Source organism: Carassius carassius, chromosome 47 (assembly GCF_963082965.1).
Source record: "Carassius carassius chromosome 47, fCarCar2.1, whole genome shotgun sequence".
Taxonomy (NCBI): domain Eukaryota; kingdom Metazoa; phylum Chordata; class Actinopteri; order Cypriniformes; family Cyprinidae; genus Carassius; species Carassius carassius.
Genome location: NC_081801.1, coordinates 17,642,716 through 17,668,041, shown reverse-complemented (window position 1 = coordinate 17,668,041; position 25,326 = coordinate 17,642,716). Strand labels below are relative to the sequence as shown.

The following is a 25,326-nucleotide window of genomic DNA, read 5'->3' as shown; positions in this document are numbered from 1 at the left end:
AACCGAGGCCGACCCCCTGCCCGCTATGGGGAGTGGACAGCCCGAGGACGTTCTAGGGACTAGAACGGATTGGCGGGGGAGGATGTCACAAGGTGACGATCTTTAGGGGCGGAACCAAAATTCGGGAAGTTTGGTTCCGCCCGGAAGCGTTTCCGCCCGGACCGGAAAAACAGAACACCGGAACTTCCGGTAGCGCCGTAAGAAGGAAAATCAGGGAATTCGATGCACCTGTGCCTAGTTAGGGACAGCGGTTGGTGATTGGAGGATACGCTGGACAAGGCAGTACTTAAGGCCAAGTTATTTCCCAGTCTGGAAGGCTCTTTTTGGTGTGTGTGAAGCACTGGGTTGTGCCCGTCTTGGTACGCTGCTGGTAGCTGTCTAACTCTCTCTCTCCCTCAGGCTGGAATTGTATGATTGTGAAGACATCGCGAACCTTAAAGGTTGAGAAGTGAACAGATTATACGGCGAACTGAGACGACGTGAAAAAGGGGATTGGAAGTGGCATTGATGTGAGTACTAAGAGCCAGTCGAAAGTGCCCTGTATATTGACCTGGCGTTGTGTAGATCTCTCCAGGAGGAGGAGGGCGGCCCTACCCCTAATATAGTGTGGTGGGAGAGCCGAAGGAATACTTATTGAAGTAGTCACAACGACGACATCACTAGCTAGGCCGCATATTCCATCGCCAGATCCGAACCAAGCGAAGTGAAGGAAGACGGGTGTCCTTTCCGTACACTGAGTGTGGTGGGTGAGTCTTCGTGCTGTGAAAACCTATAATTTTGACGTGGTGCTGTATATTGCTGTGGGCTGCTGTGTATTGCCGTGTGTCCTGTCAGATAAACCCCCGCCTTCACGCACTTCGGCGTGGGAGGACAAGGAGATTGCTGGTCCTAGCCTAGTTCAGTACAGTATATGTTGTGAGCGTGCTTCAGATCTCCGGAGATAGCACGGTACGCTGTGTCCAGCCCAGAGGTGAAAGCCATCCAAAGCAGAGTAACTGTGTTTTGTGTCCAAGTTGATACCTGTGGAGAGGAAAGGAAAGAGAGTGAGTAACACAAGGAGAAATAGAGGAAACCTGTACTTACAGTGCGCTGTGTTCAGCCCAGAGGTGAGAGCCATTCAAAGCAAACTAACGGTGCTATTGTGCCCAAGTTGATATCTGTGGAGAGAAAAGGAGAGAGAGGGAATAACACGAGGAGGAATAGAGCGAACCCTGTACTTACAGTACGCTGTGTCCAGCCCAGAGGTGAGAGCCATTTAAAGCAAACTAACTGTGCTATTGTGCCCAAGTTGATACCGGTGGAGAGAAAAGGAGAGAGAGGTGAATAACACGAGGAGGAATAGAGCGAACCCTGTACTTACAGTACGCTGTGTCCAGCCCAGAGGTGAGAGCCATTCAAAGCAAACTAACTGTGCTATTGTGCCCAAGTTGATACCTGTGGAGAGAAAAGGAGAGAGAGAGTGAATAACACGAGGAGGAATAGAGCGAACCCTGTACTTACAGTACGCTGTGTCCAGCCCAGAGGTGAGAGCCATTCAAAGCAAACTAACTGTGCTATTGTGCCCAAGTTGATACCTGTGGAGAGAAAAGGAGAGAGAGTGGGTAACACGAGGAGAGACTGAGGAAACCTGTACTTACGCCGCTGCCTGTGGAGAAAGAGAAAGCGAGTGAGCACCCAAGGAACGAACTGTGTGAACCAGTACTTACTGTGAGCTGTAATCAGCGAAGAGGTGAGAGCAGAACCAAGCTGAACTAACTGTGCCTGTGTGTCCCAGCCGTTGCCTGTGGAGAAAGAGAAAGCGACCGTTGCCTGTGGAGAAAGAGAAAGAGCCCGTTGCCTGTGGAGGAAGAGAAAGAGAGTGAGCACCTCGAAGAACGAACTGTGTGAACCAGTACTTACCGTGAGCTGTATTCAGCGAAGAGGAGGAAGAAGGAGGGCGCTACGGATACCTAAGACTCAGGCCGGGGCCCGAGTCCCACGCCCCGGATCCCCGTGGCCCCCTTGCTCCCTGACCTCTTCCCGGCCATAGCCCATCTGGAGGGCCGAGTCAGAGTTTAGTTTTAATTGCCCTTTCCCTATTCCCCAAGCTATTTTTAGATATTTAAATAAAGATTGTTTTATCACTTACTTGTTCTCGTGTTGTTTGGCCATTGGGTCGGGTTTGGGGACCTCCTCGAGGTGGAAGTTGAGAAGGGGTGTGGCTTAGTTAAAGCATAGCCAGCCCCTGGGTGTGACAGTACTATAGGCCATGATGGAAAAGCAGACAGCAACAGGTCTGAGGTAAAATGTTCCTGGGAAAAAAATTGTTCCAGGTAATTTCAGTGTAAAAGCATCTCAAGAGGCACACTGATGATGGTCCATTGCTCACTCCTATGAATCAAACCAGCAAGCTAATGTTTACCAGCCTGGTGAATGATGGAAGTCAAAATACTTTGTACAGAGCATATATCTATGACCCAGCCTACAAGGATCATTTTACACAGACTCAAAAAGCTGTGTCTTAAAATTGAATCTCTTGTGCTTTAAGAGGTCACAGCCCCCACCCTCTATATACACTCCACCAACACACATGCACATAAACACCCTACTGCATCACTTAACATACCCTGATTGATGCTCCTTTCCAACTCTGACCTTTCACCCTCAGTGGTTACGTCATGATGTGCTCTGATTTTTGTTAGACACAGTGACTGATAGCACAGAAAACTAATAATTTATTATTCTTTTTTATTTTAACTGTATTAGGGCACCACACAGCAAGATTCTACCTTGGAGTCGGGATCCATGTTGGCACAGAAATTCTCTTCCTGCCATGAGGGCCTGAAGCAGAGCAAGAGAGCACATCATTATGATAATGACTCATAATTAAATACTGGGCTCATTTGAACAGGAAAAGAAAAAGCAATACAAATTAAGCATTGAGATGCTGAACATTTGGCTATTTTTATGTTTGGTGTTCTATTGAAAGCATAGTCATCTATGCTCTAGAAAAGGCTATTCAGACCGCTGGGGTAGTTTGTCTTGTTAATAGGAAACAGCTCCTATAATTATATCGCTCAGCTTTGTGCATAGATTCTTATAAACAAGTCACAGCATTTTTTAGTATACTTCCTTCCTATAATGAACAATGGTCTCGCAGAGAAAATTATATAGTACAGAGCTATAAAATGAAAAGCCCTTGACTGGGTCTTGTCTCAATAAAATAAAAATTAATAATAACATTCAACAGAATATTAATTAAAACATTTGTATCTGAGTACTGTTATTGATATTGTTGATTTAGTCTGAAAGTCTGGGGGGCACACTTTCAACTTTCCACACTTCCTTCATCTCATGAGAAACAATAATAAAAATAATAAAAATAAATGAACATTTATTAAAGCTAAATAATACATTAAGCTAAATGTTTAATTTAACTGAAAAATAAATCGTTCACTTTTATTCTGCTCAAGTACACAAACAGTGCTCTTTAACATATACTGAAGACAGAAACTTAATGCACCAGAATCTAATGTTGCCCTCTGCCGAGTTACACTGCCTCAAGGTGCTGACAAAATAAATGAAGGTAATTGCATTCCCTGTTGCTGTCAACAATTACCAAACAACTTAGCAGCAGCCAATCTCAGCTCGCCGAACAAATTCAGTAGAAAGGTCAGTCAGTGACAAACCTGACACTTAATAAAGGCCTGTTCCAGCCTGTTAAATGAATGTGTGTACAGTATTTTGTCCTTCAGTGGCAAAGACCATGTTTAGCACCACAAAGTGGAAAGAAACTATTCTTATTGTTCTTATTGTTAATTCCCAAGGTGAGTGCTCACTTTTGTTCGAGCATTAGTGTGACTGGGGCCTCATGGCCTGGTATCAGAGTGTTTTGGAGGTTAGCCAAAGACAAAACGGCCTATTTTACTCTCCATCTCACAGTTGTACTGGCCACACCTGACTGGCTGTCTAAAGCAGGGCTGCTTTCATCATTTCCACTAGCAGCCAGCCGAAACTGACATCTGTTCACACAACCCCAGGTGGGTAATATCATCTTCAGTAATAAGAATGTGTTGGTTCAATTAAATGTCTACTGGCTTCATTGAAGGACAACACTAATTTTTTTTTCATTTCCATAGCACCAGAAGGAGAATTTGGCCTAGCTTGTGTTTGTTTCTGGCTACTAAACTTTTCATTTTTGCATCAAGGATGCAAATTGACACAGTCCATGGCTAATGTGCTACTACACCCAGCACATTGAATCAATTGCAACAGATTAGTTGGGGATACATTTTCCCAAATCATTTTGTTGCTGTGGACACATTGTAACTTAATCAGTAATATAAAAATAACTTCTGGTTAAGACATAGTCCCTAATGCATGGTTGGGCCCAACATAGTGTACTGTAAGTGTAACTGTTATTCAGTGCAGCAACAAGAGTATGTGATTTGACTGATGCCACTCTGAAAAGTGAACAGGCATATGCAATGAATTAGAGATGGTAAAAATGAGTGGGTCAAATATCATTGGTCTTAAAAAGTGGGTGGATCTTGTCCCACCCACATTCAATGGTTCTAATGCCCATACCCTAATGACTTCCATAAAATGTATGCAGATACATGGACACTGTTTATCTGTTTACACTGTGCTTTGGAATACTTAATTCTGACTGATCAAACATGGCATGGTGTGGTTAAAAAAAACTGACCACTGAACTGTGTAACTGAGCATAACAAAGCTGTTTTTTTTACTTTGTTAACTTAACCTCAAATGTTTCACCTCAAATTCCTCAGGAGACATAAAAATGGACATGAATGAGACTGTCAACATATAATATTGTTATTTACTGGGGTCTTTTTCTCACAAGAAAAATTAGCAAAACAGATTTAAGAAATAATTGCTCTCCATTAAATCTCACTGATATTATGAAATGTAAGGGAAATAAATCTAATTATATCTAAATTATGACAAAAAATTTATTATGAGTCAAAAACTGAATACATACTTTATTAATTATGACGAGTTGGTTTACTATGGAGCCCCGCGCATGACATGCAAGAAAAAATAAATAAATTGTGCGCACAATTTACTAATTTGTTCCCTCAATGTACTAAAACGTGCACACAATTACTATTGCATTCCCTCGATTTACTAAAGCGTTCCCTCAATTTGCTAAATCGTGTGCACGATTTATAAATCGAGTGAACGAAATAGTAAATCGAGGGAACGCAATAGTAATCGTGTGCACGTTTTAGTACATTGAGGGAACGAATTAGTAAATCGCGCGCACAATTTAGCCCACTATTTTTTCCTGCATGTCATGTGCGAGGCTCCGTAGTTTACTGGTTTTTACCCCACTATTTAAAAATAAATAAATAAATAAAGCCTGTCTTAACCCATTTTGTGTTGTTTGTAAACCAACTAACTAACTAATTAGTAACTAATTTGTGCTGCTCTTGGTGGATTATGTTGATTATCATGGAAATTATCTGGGGTTGAGCTCTCACTCTAATTTTCTCTGTTTAGTAAATCTATCCCTAGAAATAAAATATATTAAAATATAATTAAACAATCATTGATATCTCATCTTATTGGTTATTGATATTTTTTAAATAAAATAAAAGATTTTTTGTTGTAGCACTCTACAGTCTCTTTGTTCTCACATGATAAAATATTTTAAGTAAAATTCAAGATGCCGTGTAATAAGTGCAATGTTTTACAATCATTCATTATCCCGAAACAACATTCCGATCAAACAACCATTTCAATCGAACCTGGAATATTCCTAACTCTTACAATTAGAGGAAAATTGCTGATAACAAGCACATTTTATTCCAACAAGGATGTTAACTAAGAACATTTCCAACTTGGTTAAATCACATTAAGATTCACACACTTTGCTTTACAAGTTTTAATGTCTAGTTTCAGAGATATATTTTGCAGCCTGTCCTCAGCTGTACAGTCACCAAGCACAGGTGTGATTCCCTCACCTTTCACTCAGAGAGGGCAGAGGGTTTTCAGTCGGTCTGCCTCCTGATTCCAGCATGCCATCTGCTGCAGTCTGAAGAAATCAAGAGTAAAGGGACAGCTAACAAAGACATTCACAAAGCCACATGAACACACACATACTGTACACACACACAAATAGATCAGAAGTACCTCACCTTGATCTGACTGGCAGTGATGCCATTAATGGCATTTTGTTCCTCCTCTGTGCTGTAGGAGGGATGCTGCCACTGTGTGGTGCCTGTGGGCACGTGCCAGTAATAGGTGCCAGTGCTGTCACGTATAGTGCGCCATCCTGGAGGCAGATCTGAGTCCAGCTCCAGACTCTGTTCTTTCCAGATTTTATCTGCACAGAGATTGAATTTCTGGATTAATCTGCATCTTAAATTATATGTTATTAGCATTGCACATGCATACTAAACTTGTGGGCAGCACAGACAGGTCCTTGTAAGAGTGCTATATTACAATTCCCACCAAGTAACACAGAGCCAGCAGCCTTCACACACACACTGAGATTCAGTGAGGCATACACACCCCGAGGTACGGTCACCGTGCTCAGATCTACTCATGAGAGACAGACCAGGCCCTAATCTGCCCACATGACATACAGCCTAAAATTGGGTCAAAACTAAAAGCTTCTCTCTCTTATTAAAAAGGGCTGGACTAATGTTCATTTCCATTATTTTTAACCCGTCTCTTACAGACATTTAATATAGCTTTGGTCAAATTGTATATACACCTTGCAGTATCTGCAAAATGATTCATTATTTTACCAAGAGGGATCATACAAAATATGTGTAATTTCTTAATTAGTACTGGCCTGAATATGATATTTTACATAAAAACATATTGTCCACAGAACAAAATAATAGCTTATGTTCTAAAAATGACCCCGTTTAAAAGTTTACAAAACCTTGATTTTTAATACTGTGTGTCATTACCTAGATGATTTTTGTTTTGTGATGGTTGTTTATGAATCCCTTTATTCTTGCGAAAAATCCTCCAGGTCCCGCAAATTCTTTGTTTTTCCAGTTTCTTTAGCGTATTTGAACCTTTTCCATCAGTGACTCTATAATTGTATAGACTGTATAACGGGATCCATCTTTTCATCAGTTGTGGTGACCAGAAATGCAGATTAAAAGATATGGTGAGAATTCTTTAGAAATTATCAGACAGAATTTTGTTCTGTATATTTTAAGTAGGAGTTAAATAACCATATGATTCATGATGAATCAGAGTTCATCCACACAGTCCACAAATTGTTCACAATTTTTTTATAACATTATATAGCTCATTATTAGTAAATTATAACATTTATCCTTTTTACTTAAAAAACAAACAAACACATTTTACAGTACTGTACAGTAAAATTACATTTACATGCAATTTTAAATGTTCTAGATTTTCTCACTTTATATGTTAAGATAGCTTACAACCAATTGGCAGGTTTTTACTGTAGCATTTTCAAATTTCATGTCTCCTGGTGATTTAGTACTTAGGCATAGGGCTACTGGAAGAATGGCAAATAAGGAAAGAGCAGCTGTTTTCTGCTGAATTATATTTGCCTGAATTTATCTCTAGCCTAAGAGAATCATTTAACACAATGCATCTGGAGAGCTCTGTCCACTCTCACAAATAACACAATGCAGAGGGCTGGAGGGGATGTTTGGGGAGAAAACAACACTGTAACTGTGTGTGTGTGGTACTAGAACTGGGTCCGTAGTGACACGAGATTGCTTGGACATGAGTGTAAGAGTTGTCTCTGACATTCAATGTGATCTCATAGTAACATATGACATATAAGTCTCATAGTCATTTGCACATAAATTTTCATCAGCCTTTAAAAAAACTAACATTTTAATTGTTAATGTGTTGCAGAAACTATTGCGTTTACTATACACTAGTCAGAATAGTTGTATGCACACATCACAAAGAGTGAAACACTTTACAATTATTAAAAGCTACATCTGATTTTAAATTTATAAATAAACTTGCTATTTTAATGTTTCTCTGACAAAGGGTCTCCATTGTTTACTGTAAATGACATTCCGGCTGCACTGTAAATACAAACATAAATAAATAAAAAATAATAAAAAAAAAAAAAAAATTTTTATCCATAAATAAGTCTTTTAGTCCCAGATACTAAGAACGGTAAATTACTCTGAATCTACATAAGAATATTCCTACAAATATTGCCACATTTAGCCTAAAGGTACAGTCACATTTGACAATGTTTTGTCAATTTATTAAAATTATTTGGTGAACATTTCAGTCAGAATCAACATGGGCCGGGTTTCCCGATAACGATTGATCTTAGAGCTTAAGAGCGTTTTCTACGAGTAATTTTGCGATCGTTCGTTATTGTTTCATGTGCGTTTCCCAACAATGCACTTAACACAGTTGTCACGTTATAGAATGGCTCTTAATTGTAGTACACAAACGTTTATTGACGTTAACCTAATGCTGCGTTCCAGACAGACAACCTGGATATAATAACTATAGCACAATACAATATTATAGTCTATAATATTATACTTTACATAATAATATATAATATACTTTATATATTTATATATTATGTTAGGTAATAAATGTTAGCCTGAATGCACTGTAAGTCGCTTTGGATAAAAGCGTCTGCTAAATGCATAAAATTATTTAAATTAATTTATATACAGCATAGAGAGAGAGTGAGACGTTATTTCGGATCAAATACATAGCTGGTTTTTGTGCACTTCAGCAAGTCATTGACATATTGTTCCCCCAGTCTTTGAAACATTTCCTACATTACTTATTTTATTCTTTTCTTTTTATTCAGTCGTTTAATTTAAATGTGTATTTCTATATTTCTGCCCTTTTTAATTATTTCATTTATAAATTAATAAAACAAAAATAAGAAAACGAGTCATAAAGTGTACAATAAAGCACAATCAAATCCTTATATTATAATCACATTGCGCTTGAATCAAGTTAAAGGTGTAATCTGCTGATTGTCCTGCAGGTGACCGTATAAATTTGTCTTCTTACGATACACGTAGGGCTTAATGACTACTCCAGAGCACTCGTAGATCTACGATGATTTTCAAGAGCTACTTAAATTACGATGCTTTTGGGAAACAGACCGTAATATTAAGATCAGTCGTGAAATCGTTTTTTACGAACTTCTTAGGCTTACTAAGCTTTTGGGAAACCCAGTGATGGTTGGGCAAAAGATCTTCCCACTTAGATTTCACATCAGGTTAAGTTGGTCATACGAATTTGGCAAGTTGACCAACAGACAGTTTCTTGATTTGAAACTGTATATCGCTACAATATTGTCAATAGACATTATACTCTTTTTGCCCATGAGTTTGTGACCACACCTTAACATTGTTCAGTTTTTATGTTGAACAGCTGTTCTACAAGCTCTCAGCATTATGAAAAATGTATAATGCTACAGGATTACTGTTTTCTTGATGGCTGACTTTATTTATGCAGCTGTTGTTGTTTTTTCGTCACATTTACTTTTTTTTTTTTTTTTTGGATATTGTCACGTCTTATAAATGTATGCATTTAGCAAACGCTTTTATCCAAAGCGAAGGACTTTTAAGTTGAAATGCTTTCCTTTTCCATTGTTTCCGGGCTGACCTCCTGTTTGTCTTGTTCCTCTGCTTTGTTGCCCTAGCTACCCCTATACCCCTACCCCTATAGCTACCCCGGGAAGTCGTGGCCTAATGGTTAGAGAGTCGGACTTGCAATCGAAAGGTTGTGAGTTCGAGTCTTGGGCTGGCAGCAATTGCAGGTGGGGGGAGTGCATGTACAGTTCTCTCTCCACCTTCAATACCACAACTTAGGTGCCCTTGAGCAAGGCACTGAACCCCCAACTGCTCCCTGGGTGCCGCAGCATAAATGGCTGACCACTGCTCTGGGTGTGTGTTCATAGTGTGTGTGTGTGTGTGTGTGTTCACTGCTCTGTGTGTGTGCACTTCGGATGGGTTAAATGCAGAGCAAGAATTCTGAGTATTGGGTCACCATAGTTGGCTGAATGTCACTTCACTTTATATGTTGCCATGGTGTTTCATTGGCTCCTCCCCCCCTTGTTAACTTGTTTGCCTGTGTATATATACCCCTGTGTTTCAGTGCTTGTTTGTCAGTCATTGTGTTTCCTGTAGATAGTCGTGTTCCTTGTTTCCTGCTTGTGGTTTCTTGTTCTTCTGTATACCATTGTTTAATCTTGTTAGTCTTTTCATTTGTAAATAGCTCAGACTTTGCTAATGTTTCTGATCTGCAGGATTATGCTCTCATTTACCTTTTTTGTCAAGGACAAGCTAATAAACGTTCTATGCTCACTTTCTCCATAATTTACTTGTTTGAATAACTATGTATATAGCGTTATAATTTGTTACTTAGAATCCTTTTTTGAGTTTAAATACAAATTCATTCATATTAAATAATTAATATAAAATATATTTCAGGTACTTTTCTAAACAGGCGGGTTTATTATGTCAAATAATTTTACAATGCAATTTGGCAGAGGTGAGCAGCAGTGGCGGTTTCTCCATTAGGGCGATTGGGCGACGCACCACCAAAGGAAAGGGAGGGATTTTATTTTTATTTTACATTCAACTACAGTGTTACGCTAGCTTTCACTAGTCAAGACTGTTTGTGCTGCCTCTAAATAGTCCAATCAGCGTAGAGTCGCGTTTTGTGTAGTACCGCCCCTTTTTGGGCGATTTCTGTCAAACTGAGAATTGCCCTGAGTGCTCTCACAGACTTCCATTCAAAGATAATTTTTTTCTAACTGCAGGCAATGCAATGCAATAGTGATGTGTCGTTCTTGAACGATTCGTTCACTTTGAACGAATCTTTAATGTGACTCAGGAAGAACGAGTCGTCTCGGGGGATGATTCATTCAGTCGCGAATGCGCAATATTCTATAGGTTCTGTTCCGCTAGTAGTAATTCACCTGTGTCAGTCAATGCCGTCTTAAGCCGGAAAGAGAATTGGATTAGTTCATAGTTCGGGTCTATCGGGTTTTTGACTTGTTCCTTAATCACATGACAGCCCCATACGCTAAACCCAATGCAATCTGAGCCGGAAAGAGAACCGATTAGTTCATAGTTCGAGTCTATCAGTTTTTTGACTAGTTCCTTAATCACGTGACAGTCCCATACGCTAAACCCAATGCAATCTGAGCCGGAAAGAGAATTGATAAGTTCATTTTATGAGTCTTCGGGTCGAGTCGTTCCTTAATTACGTGACAAACCCATATGCTAAAACCATAGACAGTAAAAGAATGCAGTATTGAGCCGGAAAGAGAATCGATTTGTTTTATCTTTTGGGTCTTTGGGTTGTTCGTTCTTTTCTCACAAGACGTGACAACATTGGCTAAAGTAACTAGTTAATTTACAACCTTCCTTACAAATTGGTGCTTAGTACTTATTATTCTTTTTATAATAATTATGGTTTAAATGTTGTCCATATGATGGCGAAATCACTTTGATGAAGAAATGTTTTTTCTGTGTTTTTTTTTTTACAGTGGATTCTAATCTTCAAAAATGACCTTGTTGTATGATTTATGTCTTTTGAGTTCACCCTTCAGATTAGACTATAGAACTGTAGTGTTACCTGTTTAGGATTCAAAATTATATTTGCTTTTAATTTATGTTATTATGTCCTTTTTGAGCAATCTTCTTGTACATATATTTGACCAAAATGTCAAGTTTGCCTAGGAAAAGCAATTATTATACCAGCAAACTCAAAATTGGATTAAAAATGAACAAACTAGGCTATAAATACTTTGTATTGTAGGCTTGGATTATTATATCATTATATAGCCTAGTGTTTATTTACTGATAGACAGTCAAAAAGACAAATTAATCAATATTTTATTTATAACATGGTTTTATTTATTTTTAAAATAATAACACACCACAGATCCTGAAAAAACAGTAACAAAAACACAGTGACAGAAATGTCAGAAATAGTGTATTGATCTGTCACGTGATTAAGGAACGACTCGACACGAAAGACTCATGAGATGAACTAATCAATTCTCTTTCCGGCTCGAACTGCGTGGTTTAGCGTATCGGGCTGTCACGTGACTAAGGAACGACTCGACCCGAAAGACTCATGAGATGAACTAATCAAATCTCTTTCCGGCTCGGACTGCATGGTTTAGCGTATGGGTCTGTCATGTGATTAAGGAATGACTTGAACCCCGAAGACTTGTCAGACAAGAGATGAGGTAAGATTTGTTCATTTTGCTGAACATGACTCAAAAGTCAGAGTCGGTAAAATGATCCGAACTTCCCATCACTACAATGCAATCTCAATAGCCGCGTTTCCACTGTCGAGCTTAAACCGGGCGTGCTAGTGCGTGCCAGTTGCGTTTCCACTGTCACTTTCGGGGGCTTGATCGTGCCTCGTTGGGGCTTCCTCGGGGTCAACGGCCAGGGTTTTTTGGCCCGACGAAAACATTGGGCCAAACTGGGCCAGCTGGGCCTAAAGGGTTATGAACAAAGGCGGAGTTTGTCCGCGTCTGGAGAGCGTCAGCACCGCGGATCATTTCAGAAATCTAAAAGCTTCAACACCAGTGTAACGATTAAAACTCCATGATCACGGGAAGAAGGAGGTGGGAACCGGCGGACAATCAAATTATATTTTAATGATCAAAATAAACACAAAACAGCTCGTCAGCCCCTCACGGACGACTGACGCGCACAAATAAAAATCAAAACACAAACTAAAATCCAGGCCTGGTCCTCGTCCGTCACTGTCGTTGCTCCGGTTTTATATCCCTCCATCTCCTCCGTGGGACTCGAGACCGGTGGGTCGAGCAGGTGTCACTCATCTCCAATCACTCCACCAGCCTCGCTCCTGTTCCCACGTCTCTCGGCCCCGCCCCACTCGTCACAACCAGCATTAAAGCATTTTTAAAATAAGTTGAGTTAAAAAAATCACTCTTACTCAGCAGCAAGTGTTTGAAATAACTTGATCCGATGTGGATTATAATCACCATACAAGGCAGAAATATTCATAAGTGACGTAAAAGACGTGCACGCTAAACATTAACATTACCATAGTAAACATGGTAAATGCAACCACTTGGAGAAATCAGACGTCAGCTTCTTATTCTCTATCACAATTGTGTATTTATTTAGTAACATATTTTATCTGTCGTCTCGTCTCGAGAGTTAAGGCCCGTTCACACCAAGCACGATAACTATAAAGATAACGATAAAGATATAGTTCTAAAAATCTTTCTCAATATTAAAGAATAGCAGAGTCCACACCACAACTATAACGATAAAGGCACAGAGAAACGATATCGTTGGAATCACTTTAAGAACGATTTTAAATTTAAATAAGAATTTAAAGCAGCAGACGCGGGTCCGCTTAGAATACACAGACAATATCGTTCGCTGGTGTGGACGCTAATATTGTTATCTTTATAGTTATCTTTATCGTTATCGTTCTTGGTGTGAATGGGCCTTTAAGCTCCACGTAGCATATCATCAAAATATAATAATGATTTTTGTTCGGGAGCTTTTATAAAAATAGTGAGCGTCAGCGCTGCGGATCATTTCGGAAATATAACAGCTATAACACCAGCATTAAACACTTTTTTTAAATAAGTTGTGGTCAAAACTCACTTTCAGTCAGAAGCGAGTGTTTGAAATAACTTGATCTGATGTGGATTATAAACACCATACAAGGCAGAAATATTTATAAGCAATGCAAAAGTCTGTGCACGCTATGCATTAACATTACCATAGTAAACATGGTAAATATGACCGCTTGAAGAAATCAGATGTCAGCTTCTTTTTCTCTATCATAATCATGTATTTATTTAGTAACTTATATTATCTGTCACAAGTCTCGTTGAGAGATTAGCTCCACGTGGCCTATCATAAAAATATAATAATGTTTTATGTTCAGGAGCTTTTATAAAAATTAGAAATATTATCATTCATTCTAAATGTGATGTATAGGCTACTGTGGCTACAAATAAACAGAAATACTCGACTGAATAAGCAGGCTATTTTCATAAGCGTTAAAAATAAATAAAATAGAAATACATTAATTTATTAATTTTGAGTCCTGATAAATTAATTCATTTTGCTCAATCTATCACTGATTCTATAGTAAAACATTGATGCTTTTTGAATTTGAATATATAACAAAGCCTGCAAACAAACGTCCACTTTTATCATGTTCATTTTGTGATCGCGCTAGTTCCAGTGACTTATTTCTTAGTTTTCTGATAACTTCTCTTTGTTGGTGAAATGAAGGGGTTTCGTGAGTGATGTTGTTCCTGAGAGGCGTGTAAAGGGTGTGTTTTAGTGAAGCGCAGCGGAGCTTCAGGCCCTGACTGTGGAAACCCTGTGCTATTCTGGCCTCGGTGCTACTGGCCCGAGGCTATTAGCCCCGCCTGGCCCATTTTAAGCCCTGGCTCGCTCCATAGACAGTAAAAGAAATGGACACAGCGACCCCATTGGATTCAACGGAGACAAGTGAAGTCAATTAGAAGCACGTACTTCCTGGGGGTCGAGCGTACTGCGCAGACTCAAACTGAACTTGATGACATAAATGTCACGTGAGCAACCTGTAAGTCTTCTAACCGCTGTGATAAGAGAAATCTGAATCACCCACCGAATCTTGCAGACATTGTTGAATCATTTTGTCCTGTTTTATGGACTCTCTATGGGCTTCTCTCTTGACGTCATGCCTCCAAGTCCCCCCGATTGCCTCATAGACAGTAAAAGATTGCCTGCGAGCTTCTCCTGCTGTCCATATGGTAATTTCTCTACTTTTTTTTTTTTTACAAAAAATGCTTCTACGGGGCCACAACGTAAGATACAAGGTAATGGGGCCTTTTATACATTTTCGTGTTTCTTTAGAAATAATGAATGAAAAAATGGAGTCTTTAAATGCCTCAGATGTAAAGTTATTCGCTGTCAAAGTGACGCCAAAATGAATGGGAGTCAATGGAATGCTAACAGCAGGTGGGGGTCCACTAGCCAATGGCGGCGCCCAGGAGTGCTTAAAATATGAAACCCTGCCCCCCTGGCTCGCACTGGCCCGACAGTGGAAATGTTGCTAATGAGTTCCGTGAGGGCTAACCCTAACGTGCTTTCGTCATTGTGCGTAACCTTAACTTGTGCAACGACTGGTGGGAACAGTGACATCCAATAATATTTAATAACTATTTTGAATTTTAACAACAATAAAAAAATGAAAAACTTCTTTAATATCTTTATCAAATGTGAAAAAAAAAACTGGATCAACATCACAGCGAACGTTACCTCAGCGCAGATTAATTCTATCGTGTCATTGAAAGAAATACCATTCATTCGTCGTAGCAATAAGGATAAATTGGTAATTAAAGAATTAGGACAACCAAGACGAAATGTAAACATCAAACAAGTATCTTCAAAGGGCGGGAAGTCATATAAACGAGGATTTTCGAGGACGTGGTATGAGCGGAGAAAAAGGCTAATAGGCTGCGAAGCAGCTGATGCTTTATTCTGCTGATTTACCACTGCATTTTGTTCCATCGTGAGAACGTGACAGACATCACATGGATAACTACATGTGTCACTGAAATGCATCATCTCTCGGAGAAGGTTAAAAAACAAGAAAGAGCAAAGATGCATATGGATAGTAGGGAGCAGTGTAATAACCCAGCCGGCACATGACCTACCTTCAACGTTGAAATATGGTTGAAATAAGGTCAATTGTGGTTTCAACGTTGAAACAACGTTGAAATGACGGCTGGGATAAGTGAGTAATTTAAGTAAGCAGTGTAATGTAAGTGAGGAATGTGATATAAATTAGCAGTGTAATATAAGTGAGTTCTGTAAACAGTGATTTATGTGACTTCAATTATTTCTTATAAAACTGAAAATGAAGTAAAAAGTTTTTTTGGGAAAAACCACATCCTGGCGTCAGTCTTCATTTGCTGCTGAATTGTGTTATCAATTCAGGCATATAGAAACATAAGGAGAACAAGAGATTGATTCCTAATGTCAGTTTATTTTTTATTAATACTATAGTAGTTCAGTTCCCTTTACATCTTTAAGTAGCTGTTAATTTATCAATTGAATGCGTGACCTTTCCTCATTAATCGAGCAAACATTTGCCCCCCTCTTAGCATTTAAATAAAACTTGTTTTTCATGCTTGACAAGCGGCCACGTATGACACAGACAAAGCTACCTAACACACTATATAGAAAAAGATAATAATTTCAGAGGCAAAGATGTGATTCTGCAACTGAGCCTGGTCCAAACGCAGGATTTGGGTAAGGTGTCATGATCCTGGTATTCTGTCTCTCTTGCTTTCGCTCTCATTAGTCTTTCATTTCACGCTCTCGCATTCTAGCTCATTATCTCTCTCACCTTCAGCTGTGCTCTATCATCTCATCTCCGCGCTCTCTCCGCACCTGTTCCCTACCTTCTCTGATTAGACTCTCTATTTCAAGGCTTTCCTTTCCTCTGCTCTTTGTCAGATTATTGCCTGATGTTGTTTCCCCATAACCTTTCTCCTTACCTCTGTGTAGTCCCGTCGTGTCGTGTAGTGTCCTGTCTGAAGCGTCACCTGATTTACTGCCGTATCACCTCGCCTCTGCTCTATTCATCCTCCAGTAACGTGGGTGGTCCACGGTTGGTGTATCCGTGCTCTGAACGCACCCAGCCGCTCTCTCTCTCTGCCTACCGGAATCTCCCGTGGCCGGTCCAGTCCGCAGTTTTCTGTTACTTCTCTGTAAAGGACCTTCTGTTCCTGTGGGGCTGAGACTATTATCAGTTGGAGTTATACCCAGAGACTTTGTGTTGGATCATTCCGCCTCAACGGCAACCTGTGTTTCCTTTGAATACTGTGAAGCTTCATTAAAGACTGTTAAATCGCCTTTTGCTCTTGGGTCCTCTCTCTATATCCTTGACAGAATAATCTGACCAGATTATGGACCCAACGAAGGAGAGCCCCTTTCAGTCAGCGCTCGAACACCAGGGAGCCATGCTGGGCCGTCATGAGGAGGAGCTGGTCACCACTCGCAATGTGATGGATTCTCTTGCGGTCCGTATGACTGAGATGTCGCAACAGCTCCCTCACCTCCGCTTCGAGTCATCTCCTTCCAGAGGACAGGATGTGCCCGAGCCCAGAGTCAACAATCCACCATGCTATGCCGGTGAGCCCAGGGAATGTCGTTCATTTTTGACCCAGTGCGAGGTTTGCTTCTCGTTGCAGTCATCCACTTACGCCAATGAGCGCTCCCGCATCGCCTTCGTTATCTCCCTGTTGTCCGGCCGGGCACGAGAGTGGGAACCACGGTTTGGAACTCAGACGGCAACTGTCTCACTCGTTATTCCTTCTTTAAGGAGGAGATGCTGCGGGTCTTCAACCGGTCCGCGCATGGGCCACAGGCTTCCCGGCTACTGTCTTCGCTGCGTCAGGGAAGTGGATCAGCAGCTGAATTCTCGGTCGAGTTTCGCACATTAGCTGCTTCCTGCGACTGGAACGAATCCGCCTTGGTAGCCCGATTCCTCGAGGGGCTACGTGCTGATATCAAGGATGAGATCCTAGCCCGTGAGGTCCCCACCCGTCTGGACCCCCTGATCGACTTGGCCATCCGAGTGGAGAAGCGCCTTGACGTGCGTCACCGCAGCCGTTGTCAGGAGAGATCTCATGCCTTCGCCTCTTCATCGCCCCCCAGCGTTGACTCCGAGCCCATGCAGTTGGGGGGACTTCGAATTTCCGCGGCTGAACGCCAACGCCGCATCATGGCCCGCCTCGGCATGTACTGCGGTTCTGCTTCTCACCTGGTTGCCACCTGTCCGGTAAAGCCAGGGCTCACCAGTAAAGAGAGGGTTACTGGTGAGCGCATCAACCCTAGACCCTCCGTCACGCACACGCACCGCCTTCTCTGCTCTCCTCCGATGGCCGGGTTCTTCCGCATCTTGCACAGCCTTGATTGACTCAGGGGCCGAGGGGAATTTTGTGGATGAGACCTGGGCTCGGGAACAGGGGATTCCCTTCATAGCATTCTGCCGGGTACCACTCCCCCTCGTGGGAGACTTTACTCTCTTTCTGCCCCTGAGCGCGAGTCCTTAGAGAAGTATCTATCCGAGTCACTTGATGCAGGTACCATCGTCCCCTCCTCCTCTCCGGCCGGTGCGGGTTTTTTCTTTGTAAAGAAGAAGGACGGTTCCTTACGCCCCTGTATAGATTATCGAGGGCTGAATGACATCACGGTCAAGAACCGTTATCCCTTGCCGCTCATGTCTTCCGCCTTCGAAATCCTGCGGGGGGCCAAGATTTTTTCGAAGTTAGATCTCCATAATGCTTACCATCTTATTGCACTTTGAATATCGTGTTCTTCCCTTCGGGCTAGTCAACACTCCCCCTGTGTTCCAAGCGTTAATTAACGGTGTTCTCAGAGATATGCTAAACATTTTTGTCTTCTTCTATCTCGACGATATTTTAATTTTTTTCCCCGTCACTCCAAGTCCATACTCAGCACGTTTGTCGGGTACTCCAACGCCTTCTCGAGAATCGATTATTTGTCAAAGCCGAGAAGTGTACTTTCCACGCCCAATCTATCTAGTTTCTGGGGTCTATTATTTCGGCGGAGGGCATCGGTATGGATCTCTCCAAGGTCAAGGTGGTCACAGAGTGGCCGGTTCCTGATTCGCGCGTTGCGCTTCAGCGCTTTTTGGGCTTTGCAAATTTTTACCGTCGGTTTATCCGTAACTATAGTATGATCGCCGCCCCGCTCACTGCCCTCACGTCTGTCAGAGTCCGTTTTCGCTGGACAGAGGAGGCTCAAGCCGCTTTCGATCACCTTAAGTTTCTTTTTACATCTGCGCCTATCCTAAAGACTCTCGACGTATCCAGACAGTTCATTGTGGAGGTGGATGCATCGGAGGTGGGCGTGGGAGCCGTCCTCTCCCAGCACTCATCCTCTGATGAGAAGATTCACCCCTGCGCTTATTTCTCGCACCGGCTAACTCCCGCTGAGCGCAACTATGACGTTGGCAATCGCGAGCTATTGGCTATCCGTCTAGCCTTAGGAGAGTGGCGTCACTGGCTCGAGGGCGCTCCTGTCCCGTTCATTTTCTGGACAGACATAGAAATTTAGAATACATCCGGTTACTCTCGTGAGCGCGACATACGCCGTTTCATCGCTTCTTGTTCTGTCTGCGCCCAGACTAAGGCTAGTAATTCACCCCCAGCGGGGCTCCTTCGCCCGCTTCCGATACCGTCGCGTCCTTGGTCACACATCGCCATGGATTTTATCACGGGGCTTCCTCCCTCTCAGGGGAGCTCCGTGATACTTACTGTCGTTGACCGCTTTTCTAAAGCCACCCGCTTTATCCCTTTACCCAAACTTCTGTCTGCTAAAGAGACTGCCCAAGTAGTTGTCGACCAGATTTTTAAGATCCCTGGTCTCCCCACCGACATTGTCTCCGATAGGGGTCCCCAATTCACCTCTCTCTTCTGGAGGGAGTTCTGCCGTCTTATTGGTGCGTCGGTTAGCCTCTCTTCTGGTTTTCACCCACAAACTAACGGTCAGGCCGAACGAGCCAACCAGATAATTGGTCTCCTCCGTAGTCTTGCCTTCCGTAGTCCCACCACCTGGTCAGAGCAGCTTCCCTGGGCAGAGTACGCTCACAATTCCACCCGTCCTCTGCTACAGATTTATCCCCTTTTGAGTGCTGTCTCGGTTATCACCCTCCGCTCTTCTCCTCGCAAGAGGCTGACTCTAGGGTTCCGTCCGTCACAGCCTTTATTCAACGCGCTAAACGCACTTGGAGAAGGGTCAGATCCGTCCTGTCCAAGACTCGTTCTCGTATTTGGCGAGCCGCTAATAAGCGTCGAGTTAAGAGCCCCCGCTATTCCGTTGGCCAGAGGGTTTGGCTATCCACCCTTAATCTTCCCCTTCAGGCTTCGTCGCGTAAACTAGCTCCCAAATTCATCGGTCCATTCCGCGTCCTTAAGGCTCTTAGCCCGGTTTCAGTCAGACTCAAAATACCTTCCAACCTCCGGCGTATTCACCCTGTCTTTCACGTATCGTGTATTAAGCCTGTTGTCCGCCCCCCCCCTCCCCGTTCTGACACCCCTCCTATCCGCATCGAGGGTGCCCCTGCCTATAGGGTTCGCAAGCTCCTCGTTGTTTCCCCATAACCTTTCTCCTTACCTCTGTGTAGTCCCGTCATGTCGTGTAGTGTCCTGTCTGAAGAGTCACCTGATTTACTGCCGTATCACCTCGCCTCTGCTCTGTTCATCCTCCAGTAACGTGGGTGGTCCACGGTTGGTGTAACCGTGCTCTGAACGCACCCAGCCGCTCTCTCTCTCTGCCTCCCGGAATCTCCCATGGCCGGTCCAGTCCGCAGTTTTCTGTTACTTCTCTGTGAAGGACCTTCTGTTCCTGTGGGGCTGAGACTATTATCAGTTGGAGTTATACCCAGAGACTTTGTGTTGGATCATTCCGCCTCAACGGCAACCTGTGTTTCCTTTGAATACTGTGAAGCTTCATTAGAGACTGTTAAATCGCCTTTTGCTCTTGGGTCCTCTCTCTATATCCTTGACATAAGGAAACTGTTATTATTTGTATTAGCTGCCATGCCAATGGTTGCTTTGTCTGTTTAATTTAACATTGTGTTTGTGAACATATATATACTTATATATATATTAGGGGTGTAACGGTTCACAAAATTCACGGTTCGGTTCGATACAATACACTGGTGTCACGGTTTGGTACGGTTCGGTACGTTTTAGATACAGCAAAAAGAAAAAATTGGCAGATAAATTTCCTTGATTTTTAAAAAATGTTTTATTTATTAAAACTAACAAAGTATGTTTTTTTTTTTTTACATTGAACAATGATGGAGCTATTCTTTACCCATCTTCTATGGTGTTTTCTTAGCAGCATACTGTATAAAACAAAACAGCTCCTTATAAAAAAAATGAAAATGTTATATTAGTTATGAACAAATACAAAGATGTAACTTTTTATATGGAACTCTATAACTCTTTATATTGAGTGTGTTTTTACTCAATTGGTTCTCTATAGGGCTTATGTTTTTTGGAACAAAGCAGGAATTACGGTCTGTCTGAAATGGACTCGTGAAGGAATATTGTAACGGGGCTCAATTACATTAAGCATGTTCTTAAAACCTAGGCGCTCGCTCACTCAGTACGCGCTGAAGGCATTGCAAAATGGCTAATGCGTTTAACAGACCAGAAATAGAAGATCCTCTAATAACCAACAGGTCTGCCGTTTGGGTCCACTTTGGATTCCCTGTAAGCTATAATGGTGATGATAGAATGAATGGTAAATAGTAAGGTCTCATATCCGCAGCTATAACGTAAATGTAGCCTACCAATCGCCGTGGTGATGTCTTTTGCCCTGTTTGAATCCGTTGGAAATGTCTGTCTAAATGCTGCGGGGATAGTTTTCATGCGTGTGTGGCAGTGGAGGGGCATATAGGACAGTAGCAGACTACGCCACGATGGGAGTTACACCCAAAGAATCTTGTTCTCTCGTTCTAACCAGGCACTCAAGTTCGTGGATGGATCAGCCAGAGACAGTGGTCCGTACAAAAATGCATTTTTTTATTATTACTTAAAAACACACAATGATCACACCCCCAAGAGAAGAGGAGGACAGGGCGGAATCTTACCAGTGGGAGACTAGTGGCTCGAGCAATGAGCATCCTTAAAAGACACCCCAATCACACGTGTCGATTCCACACACACACACACGCACCGCAAGGGAAATAGCCACACTCAGTGAACACAGCCACAGCACACACCAAGGGACCCACCACCGCAAGGGGCACTGCTCCCACTGGCAGTTCTCAGCACCTGGACAAAAGGGACACTTGAAAGTTAAACAAACGAAAAATAACAATTACAACACAATGTCTAATCAGCCACCTGTTCTAAGGCCCAAGATTATACTGGGGTTAGCAATATGAACAGGGACTCAATCACACAATAAATCAAAAATAAACAATCAAACCTAGACAAATCACATAAAAAGGTCAAATGAAAAACATCACAACTGAGTTCAATCCTCCTTGGTCCAGTGTGAAAAGGCAATCGGGTACGACATAAATCTGTGAACATGTAACGTGAAGAGTATAAGCAAAGCAGCAGTTGTTCAGCGTCGATGTAGCCAACTGGCGGCCGCACCCCCGGTTAAATAGCACTCCCTATGATTAACAACATTGCGTCACAGGCGCTGAGCTCTGATTGCTGATAGCAGAGCGCACACTCAGCTGGTGAAAGGGCTGCTGCCGCACCGGGGATTCTACAACATGAAACATTCCTTATAAGCCCACTTTATAGAGTTAACGAGTGAAAAGAGAAACAAAGCTAACCATACCTGCGGCGCTATGGTAGACAGGTAACCAGGCAGACATCAGGTCACTGGGCAGGTAACCAAGACAAGTCGCGTACCGGTGGCATCATTTATCCAAAGAAAAGTCCCGGTTTATAAAGGGGGAGTAGTCCTCGCGATTGGCTCAAAGTTACCTGCCCAGAACCACCCACAGCTGCAGCAAATCAAGCGTCACCCAGGGAGGCATGAGCCAGAAAACTGCATCCCGCCACACGTGTATGTTTCTCTTTTTTTCCGTCTTTTCCCAGATACTGACACACTAAGGTGATGTCGGCGTAAATGAGTTGACATGTTTCAAGTATTCCCGCTGGTGTTTTTTTTTTTTTTTGTATTCCCGCTGGTGTAGGCTACCCTAGATGCGACATATCGTTGTTTCTTTATCCACCACTCTCTTGCCATCACCATTATAGCTTACAGGGAATCCAAAGTGCACCCAAACACCAGACCTGTTGGTTATTGGAGGATCTTCTATTTCTGGTCTGTTAAACGCATTGGCCATTTTGCAATGAGCCTTCAGCGTGTATTACTGAGTGAGCGAGCGCCTGACTGAGTAGCCTAACATAAACATATAAGTTGGTGTTTTTTTCTTCTTCGGGGGTGTCAGGGGCGTTGCCTGTTACGTCGTTTGGGTTAATGGGCTACCTTGTTGAACGCATATCATTATATTTCACAATTTTTTTTATTTTCCAAATATAATTAATTAGTCCAACGAACCGTTCGGTCCATAATGCATACCGCGAACCGAACCGCAAGCCTCGTACCGAACGGTTCAATACGAATACGCGTATCGTTACACCCCTAATATATATGTGTATATATATGTATATATATATATATATATATATATATATATAAGTATATATATTCTTCCATTTTGATTGGGTGAGCTGTGTTCAGGGACATCTTAAAACATCTTAAAACCATCCGAACTGAGAAACTTTCCTTTGCAAAAATGGTTTATTGTCTATTGTCAAGGGTTAAGAAAATGATCTTTGTGAATTATTGGTGATTTCCTGAGAAAACGTATAGCAACTGCAATATAGGGACTGTGTTTGTTTGTGTAAGTGTCCAATTTGGTATAGGAAACCATCACATTAAGTCTGCCAGTGTTGACAAAATCTGATATATGCTCATTATTTGGCACTCTGCATCACAGAGGTAGGTTTGTACATTTCCTGCAGAGTTCTGCTTGGGTGTTTGCCAGGCCATTGCTATACAGTGTGAATGGTATCAAGCTGTTATGCAGTTGCCAAAGTGTTCTGAATGTTTTTTAGCATGTTGCTTTGCAGTAATCAGGGTGTTCTGAATGATTGCCAGGGCATTGTTAGTTGGTTGCTTACAAAAAAATTCTCTCACTTCCTCTATAGCATGAACAAAATCTTAGAAAAAGAAATAGCACCTCTCCTCAACAAGATTTATGAGTTGGCGTCAAACCTATTAAAACTGAAGCCTGCAACTCAAACACCACTAATTACTGAAATCTACTTGTAGAGTAAAAATCTGGAAATCTACTTGAACAGTGAAACAGAATACATTACTCAACACCCAATCACTCTTGAGAGTGACAAAAAGCACATAAAAGAAGTGTGGGAATTCTCCACTGACTACTCCTAGTTTTCCTTGATGCACTTGGTCGCCTCAGAAACCACTGCAAGCAGAGTCTAAAAAACAAAATGCCTGAATTGTGCCTTTTACCAGAGAGCTTTCATGTGGCCAATGAGAACTGGCCTCTTCTGACTCCCATGAGCCACTGAAACAACTGTAATAAAAGGCACTATTATGCACTGACTGTAATCAATTGATTTTTTTTTTTTTGCCCTCCAGTTCCCCCTTACACTTTAACAGTAAAGGGGGAAGTTGAGGTGTTACAGAAAGAGAGAGTGTACAGAAAAGCATTTAGACAACTCTTATTCCTTGGTTAGGGTCACTCTTATAACCATTCTCCACTACAGGCTTAATATTAAGCAAAGCTCACACAGAAGTCACTTTCACACCAAACAGCTTTATTTTGGTCATTACGGGGAATATGTCTGACCAACTGGAACCCACTGCAAAATCTGAATAGGGAAATATTTTCCCCTTACACAAAATTCCAGGTCACTTTGACTCCTATTGAAATGCTAAATTCTGTCAGTGACAATCCACTAAACAACAGTAAATGTACAATATACGCATTACCGAAATGTTGCTTTGCAAAAATGGTCTATTGTCTATTGTCAATAGAAGCACAGTCTATTGTATGAAATACAGCTCACAAAAACTCACTTTAAAACCATGCAGCTTTCTGTTGGTCAGTGTTGTGAATCCATGTAAACAATTTAAAACTGTTGCAAAATCTTTCGTCTTCAAACTAAATTCCTGACTGCTAATTCCTTCTGAAATTACTTGATTTCACTCTCTAAGCCTCTGGCTTGCTTAGTTGGGGTCACTTCATCCACAGCGATATCGTTGACTTGATTACAAATAAATGCACAGACACTATTTAACTGAACAGAGATGACATAACTGAATTCAATGATGAACTGCCTTTAACTATCATTTTTGCATTATTGACACTGTTTTCCTAATGAATGTTGTTCAGTTGCTTTGACGCAATGTATTTTGTTTAAAGCGCTATATAAATAAAGGTGACTTTGACTTTGACTTTACAGTTCGCTGAATGTGATGGCACCTTTAGCCCAGCTTGTGAGGTACTAAACTTATTCAGTATGGCTTATGATTGCTAAAGCTGTATTAGCATTAGCACTGTATAAGCAGTTGTATTGCTACATAAAATACTTATTTAATAACTGAGAACCAGTGTGAAAAAGCCCAAGAGGCATCTTTAGGAGAAAAAAGGGAAATTTAGTAAAACGCTAAGGACAAAGCTCTAATATGTCCAGCTTTGAGCTCTGGCAGAATAAAAAAAGAGAAAGAGAGGTGAAAGAGATAATTGTAGCTACATCTGAAAAAAAATATA

General features: G+C 41.6%; 1 protein-coding gene across 3 annotated transcripts in view; it reads right to left on the bottom strand.

Moving 5' to 3' along the window:
* Positions 1 to 25,326, bottom strand: part of LOC132130877 (amyloid-beta A4 precursor protein-binding family B member 3-like) — a 72,619-nt gene that overhangs the window by 44,527 nt on the left and 2,766 nt on the right. For all 3 annotated transcript variants that reach the window (XM_059542725.1, XM_059542723.1, XM_059542724.1), the window contains 3 exons: positions 6,144 to 6,331; positions 5,970 to 6,040; positions 2,769 to 2,820 (listed from right to left, as the gene is read on the bottom strand). In XM_059542725.1, coding sequence (XP_059398708.1) covers positions 2,769 to 2,820; positions 5,970 to 6,025 — 108 coding nt within the window. In that variant the 5' untranslated portion in view covers positions 6,026 to 6,040; positions 6,144 to 6,331. The remainder of the gene's footprint in view (positions 1 to 2,768; positions 2,821 to 5,969; positions 6,041 to 6,143; positions 6,332 to 25,326) is intronic.